Source organism: Anser brachyrhynchus (assembly GCF_964034855.1).
Source record: "Anser brachyrhynchus genome assembly, chromosome: 2".
NCBI classification, from domain to species: domain Eukaryota; kingdom Metazoa; phylum Chordata; class Aves; order Anseriformes; family Anatidae; genus Anser; species Anser brachyrhynchus.
This window is the reverse complement of record NC_137695.1, coordinates 52,183,489-52,192,154: the sequence shown is the minus strand read 5'-3', so window position 1 is coordinate 52,192,154 and position 8,666 is coordinate 52,183,489. Positions and strand designations below refer to the sequence as shown.

General features: G+C 37.6%; 1 protein-coding gene across 1 annotated transcript in view; it reads right to left on the bottom strand.

Moving 5' to 3' along the window:
• Positions 1–2,342: 2,342 nt before the first annotated feature.
• The window catches only part of KDM1B (lysine demethylase 1B), a 29,644-nt gene continuing 23,320 nt past the window's right edge, over positions 2,343–8,666 (bottom strand). Inside the window, exons 20-22 of the mRNA XM_080582717.1 lie at positions 7,750–7,872; positions 5,746–5,898; positions 2,343–5,169 (exon numbers count right to left, since the gene is read on the bottom strand). Coding sequence (XP_080438843.1) covers positions 5,086–5,169; positions 5,746–5,898; positions 7,750–7,872 — 360 coding nt within the window. The 3' untranslated portion in view covers positions 2,343–5,085. The remainder of the gene's footprint in view (positions 5,170–5,745; positions 5,899–7,749; positions 7,873–8,666) is intronic.

Below are 8,666 nucleotides of genomic sequence, written 5' to 3'. Positions count from 1 at the left end.
AAATGATTATAATAAAAGCGAGTAGCTGAAAGGTTTATGTCAAGAAGTCTGTTCAGTTGGACCTTGACTTGCAGGAGAAAGGGGCAAGCAGGAACCTCATAAGGGTCAACAAAAGCAGATGCAGCATCTGGGATGTAATAACACCATGTAACAGTGTGGGTGGAGACAGACTGGTTTCTTTCTAAGCAACTTGGCAGGAAAGGACCCGAGTTAGGGGCAAATGGTTCTCACAGGCACTGAGCTGAACCCTAGTGAGCAGTGTGCCCCTGTGACAAGGAAAGCCAACAACACTCTGGGCTGGTTCAGCAAGTGTGTAGCCAGCATTATTGCAATTAATTAATGCCCCACGTTGAGCACTTGTCAGCCTGCCCTGGGAGTGCTGTGCCCAGCTTTGGGCTCCCTTGTACAAGGCGGGTGCGGACAGCCTGGAGTGGAGGGCCAGCAAGGTGACGGGGCTGGAGCACACGGCGTAGGGGGGTGCTGAGCAAGCTGGGCTCCTTCGGCCTTCAGAAGAGCTGGGTCAATGGGGACCGTGCTGCAGCCTGCGACTGCCGAGTGGGAGAGGAAAGGAAAGGCAGGGCCAGGCTCTGCTTGGAGGTGTGCGGTGAGAGGATGGGAGGCGCAGACACGAGCTGCTGTCAGGGAAATTGCAGTTGTATGTTGGGAGAAGCAAAGCTTCATCGTGAGGGTGTTCACCTAGAAGAGAGGCCTCGAGCAGTTGTGGCATGCCCTTTGTTGGAGGTGTTCAGGCAGGAAGCCAAGCAACCCACTCCACTGTCCCTGTTCTGAGAAGCAGCTTAAACCAGATCATCTCCAGAGGTTAGATCTCCCTTCTAGCTATGATTCTGTGAGAATAGGTGAAATATTTCTCCTTTACTGAGAAATTCACTATTTGAGCAGCTTGCCAGTGCAAAAGTAATTAAGTGTTGCTCTGAAACATCCAGTAGCTGTAGGGTGGTGAAGTAAAAGAGTGATAGGCTCGTGCAGGTGCAGTTTGCTGAAATTCAGAGGCTGTTAGACCAAAGCAGTGAGCTTAATGGTCTTTGCTTAATTAATGAAAAACAGTCTTTTGAAAACAAAGAAGAAAAATCTCCTCTTACCTATTCATAAAACATTTATGGTAGTACTAGTTCTTGATATAGTAAGAAAATATGCTGTCCTGGGGGAATCTTACCATCTCAAGCCCCAGATTTGGAAAAACCTAGCATCTTTAAAAAAGCCTCTTTAAAAGCTTATTTCAACCAGTAACACCTCTAGTTCTGACACAGTGAAAGCACTACTGCATGGCAGGTTCACTGCTTTGCCCTCACGTTCAATGTGTGTATCTCGATGACCTGTTTATTTCTCCTAAGGCCAAGTCCCTCCAGGAAATTATTTTCTTTATGCATGACACTGGTCTTGAAAAATGGTAGCTTAATTCTAAGAATGACAAAAAAAACCTAGCATCTTACCTGTTCAGTGCATAGCAGGATAGCAGCATTAACAGATTTGCCTTTCTTTTCCACCTGACATCGTTCAAGGGACTGCAGCCAGTCCTAATCTCACTGCTTATTTCACTTTCATTTCTGAGATAGTTTTAGGCAGCTGGGCTAACATGGAAAAAAAATCCTTTACATCAGCTATTTTATTTGAAGGACAGTCATGGGGGGGGGTGAAATCTATACTAATTATACTTGCTTTTAAAGAGGATAGGATTTTCTTGTTTGTAGTCAATTTTACCCCAAACAAACATGTAACCCACCCACCCCCCTTCAAGCAAAACAATGTAGGTAACTGTTAGCAGCATTTTTCACTGGGCAATCAAATATTTCAGGGCTGCCTTGTTTGTATTTTTAAGGTTTGTAATACGTAGTCAGGCTTCTACAGCTGTACGTATGCTTTTAGTGATCTGAGCTAGTAGGAATGTTTCAGGACTGTGACTTTACAAAGCATTCATGCTAGTTATTTAATGAAAAGCAGTAAGTGTTTCTCTGGTGATTGTGTAGCTATTTTAATATCATAATATCACAGTCAGTGCTTATGGACTATTGTCATTTTACCTTAAATCTTGGAATTATGAGCTCATATCAAATTATAATTATTTTCCTTAAGTGCTTAGTAAAGTTGGGAGGCAAAAGATACTATTATGGTATCACCCAAGTAACAGCAAAGTTAGTACTTAGACCTCAGAGACATCTGTAGAACAGGACTACTGAGGAATTGTTTAGCTGTAAGAATATGTTAATATGAAGTCTTAGAGCAATATCAAGTTTAACAAAAATGTAGGCTTAGCCACTATGTAAATTTCAAGATTTTTATTTCAAGATTAAATTTCAAGAAAAAAAAACACACCACAAGTGCCCTGTGGATACTTTCCAGTTTTATTCTGCTGCCATAACATAGTCACACAGAAGAGTTGAAGTGTAACAGATCATGCTCTGCATTCAAATATTTTTGATAACATTTAAACAAACCTGCTCAAAAAAAAAATTCCCTAGTTCTTTATTTTCAGGGAATAAATTAATTAAACACAAAAGTAAAACACATACATGCTTGAAATAAAATTTGACGTAAGTATTTAAAAAATTGGGGGAACATTAATTAAGAATGAAGCCTCAGAACCAGCCTGATGTTCTTATATATTTTAAATCACCATAAGCTAAAGTGGAACATATTTTATTTACTCCTCAAACTTAAGTGCAGTACAACACCGTTTAAGTGCCTTGGCACAAAAATAACATACAAATAATTAATAGACTAGGCCATTGGTAAATTTATCATTTGTTATTTTTTCTTAATGCTATAAGAAGTGTGCAGCAGCTAAAGCCAAATATGACAATATTTGTTCCTGTCCATCTCTATTCCCTAGAGTGTATCACTTATCTACCTACAAAGCTGTAGGTAGATTTAAAACCCCAAGTACAAATTAACAGGATGGAAGCACATGCCTAAAATAAGCACATTCATGCAAGCTTTCAACTGTAGAAATGGAAGCTGTGCTCAACTTTCCAGGCAGATCTTTCTTAAATACACGATAGGTTTATATGCTGTTATGGAGCTGACTGATTTTTAGACCAAAGTCAGCTGTAAGCAGCCACTGAATTGAATTAATGTCTTGAGCTTGTAGTAATAAGCTTTTTTTTTTTCCCCACCTTCACAAGCTCCACTCCTATTAATGTTGTCGTGTGTGATAAACTGGGAACTCAAACATATACAGCTCTCAGTCTTTCCTAGGTGTGCTGGAAGTGGGCTTGTAATATGTGAAATTAACAAAGTGCAAATGATTACCAAAAGCAAAATCTGACATTTGATTATCTTTTATCCTCAAAGGATTTTGTCTTGCTTCTTATAGCCTTTAAATTACAATTTAATACATGGAAATACTTTTAAAACTGTACATATTAGCCTTTATGTAGAGAAAAATTATGAACAGTTACACTTTTCCTATTAATCCATATAATTCAGCTTTAAGAAGCAGAACAGAATATATATCTGAAAAACATCTAGTTATATAAACATCTTCACCTTGTAAATTAAAGATTAAATAAAGATATTTAACAATATCCTTGCTACTCTAAAAACAAATTTTAGGTATTTAAAAAGAAGAATTGCATTTATTCAGTAGGATTTTTCTTACGGTTGCTTTTGTTTTTTTTTCAATGATACAGCTTTATGGAAATAAGCACTGTAACTTAAAAAAAGCTTTTTGTGCCACTCTTACATGAAGAGATTTAAAAATGAAAAAACCTATGCTTGAGAATGAGGGATGGAGAAGAATAAGTGCTTACTATCCTTCCAGAAAACTTGAGTTCTGCAGTAACGTTACGTGGAAGGCATGATGGAACAGAACTAAGAGTTGTTGGTATATTTTTTTTTTCCATTACTACCACTTTAGTGGAACAGTATTACAATAGATATTCTGGTTGTGCCTGTCCTACTTCTACTAAAAAATAGTTTGTCTTCCTCATCTCATGGAAAAGCTATTAGATAGATGCTTAGCCCTTACTGAATAACTCCCACAAGTTGCTTTTAATAATACTTTAATAACAAAAGAAAAAAAAATCAAGTCAAAGTGCAAGCCACCTTGTTTCAGCCCTTCATAAAGTGTTAATATTTTCCCTCATTCATCTTAACTTATTTTTTAAATATAAAAGCTGAATGAGCCGTTAGGAACTTACAGTCCTTCTTTACTCCTCGCTGTACACTCATATCAGTAGACATCCTCTACTCAGCCCAAATGAATTTGGAGTTTTGTTTTCAAAGTTATCATAGAAATATAATATTTTTAAGATGTCCTATTTCTAAATGATCAGAAGCACTAAGGAAATCTAAACTTACCCTATTGTAACAAGGATTTCTCTGAGTAAAACAGGGAGAATATTTAAAAGAAGTTTTTAAAATTATGTAAAAGTTAATTTTTCCTTTCAAGTTTTTATAAGGTACAATAACCTTACTATGATTGCACTGTAAACTGTTCCAGCAGTCTGATTTAAACAAACTTGATATTCCAAAGCCTAAGTGTTGGAGGCTAAGAAACTGAAAAAATACTGTAGAAGAGGTTATTGATTACAAGTGGAAAGAATGATAGTTGAGTTCATTCCTACAGTAATTCTAGAATTTGTCTAGGTTATTCAGGTTTTGGGGAGCAAGTTTGAACTCCTCTGAGCATAATTCACCTGAGAAGCACAGTTAGTGGAAAACTCCTATTCTCATTACTAACTGCCAGCATTTTTAATGCTGTATGTTAACTTAGTCTTGTTTTAATGTGACCTTCTGAAATGAAGATCTACAATAGCGTGACTTGAGCCACACAGAAAAGGACTCACAACAGAAGTTCCGTTAGTTGAGCTGTGGCCAAGGACTCCAATGTCACTCTTGCTAGTAATATCTTAGCTGGAAAGGAAAAACAAGCCCAACAATAAGTATTGTTAGGGCTTGTAAAGGGGAAACAACAACAAAATAGGAAAAGGAAGATGAAGATTTTATCTTCAGGTACCATATACTATTAAAGTACCATTTAGAAAAAAGGCAGCAAATAGGAAACTTGAAGATGGTTTTACCCACAGAAAACAATTTAAAGTATCTGTAACCACAAAATTTCAGTACTTAAAATGCTGCTATTTTGCTCGCTTCTCGAACCCCACTCAAGTAAGCTCCTGTAACGGTCTGAGGAAAGTGCCTGTTCGTGGCCTGCATTAAAAAAAGAAAAAGTGATTTGTTTCTAAAACGATTAAAACAGTTAGAATTTCAATTTATAAGATCAGTTATGTTTTCCTTAAGCATATACCAATGTTCTAAAATGGTATGGAAGACTTGTTTGAAAGAGTTTAAGAGGAAAGACTTATTATTTTTGGCAACATCAAAGTCTGCAAGCAAGTCAGTAGTCCGTTTTGCTATCTGCACTTCAGTGAGACTGGTTCGATATAGAAAGCACCTGTGCCGTCAGCAGTGTGCATTTGTTATGTTAACCACAAATGCAGTAACAGCAAGATAATTTGACTAAAAATACAAGTGTAGCATGTTGTCTTGTCATATTACGTTCTTATGGTTATGCAATTTGCTCCCAACCTGAGATATTTGGCAAACTTCCTATTCCCAATAATAGGAATTAAAGAGGGGTCTGTGTCAAAATCAAGAAACATTAGTGTATTTGTGTAATAGAGTATTTATATGCTACCTCTAAATTAATAACTGTTGGCTAACAAAAAACGATCTTTCATAAGTAGTTCCCCAGTAACCTTAACCAACAGTAACAAAGATACTTACCTCACCAGCAAAAAAAATTGTTCTTTGTATGTCTTCAGCTATAATGTCATAAGCTTCGCCACTGCCTCCTGTTCTTACGAAGCTATACGCCATCTGCAGCCATGGATCTTTGCTCCATCGAGTAACAAAAAACTTTACTGGGTCTGGAACCTCCTGTGTAATCAAGGTAAAATTTACGTGCTACAAAGAAGAGCTCATATTTGGATAGCTTTCCATAATCTTTAGAGAGCATGCAGTATTATTACAACACAGATTGGATTAAATTCCAGAATTCCAGTTTTCCTTTGGTGACTAGTGGCATAATAATTTGTTTGCTAGACATGTCTGATGTCTGAAACATTACAGTTGCACTGTTTTGAATGCAACAAATCTGGATATTGTATTATATCTAGAACTACACAGAAAAAAAAATCCTGTTAAAATAATGCAGTCTTGCAAACTTATAAAATACCAGTATCAACATCATTCAGTATGTTTGCGTGTATAACATAAGCACTTTACATCTTTGTAAGGCACAATGCTTTGCAAATTCTAGCTTGTTAAATCTCAAAATATAATCTCCATTTTGTGCATTATTTTATTCCAATGAAGAAATAACATTACTTGTCTAAAGTCAGAAAGTGAGCTAGTTTGAAAGCTAGGTTTGGGGAGAAAACAGAAAACTAAGTCCATAATTTAGCCTTGACAGTAATACCATGTATTCTTTGTCACATTACAGCGTGTAAATTCTACACAGTTCTACCAAAAAGAGCCTGAATAACTGTACGAGGGCTCAGTTAACTACAGCTGTGTCTTACTCTTAAGGGGTTTGTCATAAGTAGACAAAAGTACCTCTGATTGTCTCTTGTACAACATCTGGTATCAACAAATAGACTATTCTGTTCAGGTAGCACCCAAAATACTTAAGTGCAAGCAATCAAAACAAGGACTGGGCAAACAGCTACATATGGCCACAGACATCCCAGAAGGAAATTTTGGTACACCCTTAGAAGCCACCTAATCTTTGAAAATCCTGCAGCATTGTGGACGGATGACTGTAATTCACAACTGCTATAAACGATGGGGACAAAGAGGAGAGAATCATCCTTCTGGGCTAGCGTCAAAACCCAAGAGCTGTTTGCTGCCTGTGCGTTCTCATGAGATCAAAACAGCAGGTATGTGGACTTGCATTGCCATGATTCTAGTAACTGTAAAGCTGTTACCAAAAGTTTGTTTAGTAGGAAAAGGCAGGCTTCTGGATGCCAAAATATTTCCAAGACTGTTAGTCCAAGTATTCCCTGAGACCTAACTGCTCTAAGTAATCTAAGACATTACAGTCCATTAAGTAGAGTGCTTTGCTAAGTAATAACCTTCTGCTTGCCCCGGATTTATCTGACCGTCCTATTAGTGCTTATCCTGATGATGAGCTGGTGGGGAAGTAAAGGAATTTTTACTCTATTTCTTTACAGTCAGGCTATAGGGCCCTTGACTGATCATCTTGCTTGTACCTCCACCCCAAGGTATCTCGGGAAGGGCTGTTTCGTATTAGAAGAATAACCTTCCCACACACAGACACCTGCATCCAATTTCAGTGGCTTTTTACACTGGAGGGAATAAAAAAGAATTATTATGCTTAAAGCTTTTATGATGTATTAGAAGCAGGGATAGCCAACAAAAAGTTTGGAAAAAGTGACGGTTAAGAATTGTATTGCCTTCCTAAAGTACTGATTTATTTTAATTGTCATTTCTAAAAGCACTTTGAAGGAAAGTTCATTTCTGGTGTTCTATTCAATATGCTCTTCCTTGAGACAGATCTAAGAAATCTCAAGACATATTTTTTAGACAAGGGACCAAACATGCTGTTTTTACCATGTCTCAAAGGACGCATATTCCCTCAAACGCACAGAAAAAGAAAAAAATAAAACAGGAAAACTTTGGTACTTTAGACATCAAGTAATATAACCAAAAGCTTTATGTCTGTTGGCAAGTTAATGCATGTCTTTTAAGAGAAGAGGTTTCTCTTACCTGCTCCTTAAACAGCTCTCGAAGTACAGTCATACACTGTTGCAGTACTTGTTTATCATCTAAATTCTTAATGGTTGTCACAGCATCTCCAGTGACCACTGACATTAAAATGCTTTGTTTGCCCTAGAAACAAAACATTAACATATTGTATCACTTCAAAATTACTCGTTTAGGTATTTCTTGAAACGTTCCTTTTAAATGCTATTGACAAAGATATTGTCATTCTAGAGGAAATTATTTCTTTAGAACAAAGAGTTCATATTCTTCAGTATTTATGCTCAAATTACTAACATCCACTAATGTTTGGATGTGTTTTTTTTTTGACACAAATCTGTATCAGGTGACAGTCAGCCCCACTTACAACTCACAGAATTCGCTGAAAACTTCTTGTCTATCTACTGAAAGGTTACACCGAAAAAAATGACCTTGAGGGTCCTACTCTTTGTGACAGACCTCTCAAGCTCCTCTTCTGTTCAAAACATCAACTCTACTCCGGTTTCAAAAAATGTTAAAAGAGACAAGCTATTTAAATACTAGCTAGATATGTTTCTGGATTTAAGCCAATGCTTAAGGCCTTTGACACAGTCTCACATGACATCCTGATCTCCAAATTGGAGAGAGATGAGGAGTGGACCATTCAGTGAATAAGGAACTGGCTTGAAGGTCGCACCCAGAGAGCGTTGGTCAATGGCTCTTCTGAGCCCCTATCTCAGGTGGAGGCTGGTGATGAGTGGTGTCCCTCAGGGGTCTGTCCTGAGATCGGTGCTGTTTAATGCCTTTATCAATGACACAGACAGTGGGATCAAGTGCACCCACAGCGAGTTTGCAGATGACACCAAGCTGAGTGGTGCAGTTGATACAACAGAAGGAAGGGATGCCATCCAGAGGGACATGGACAAGCTCAACGTGAGCCCGCA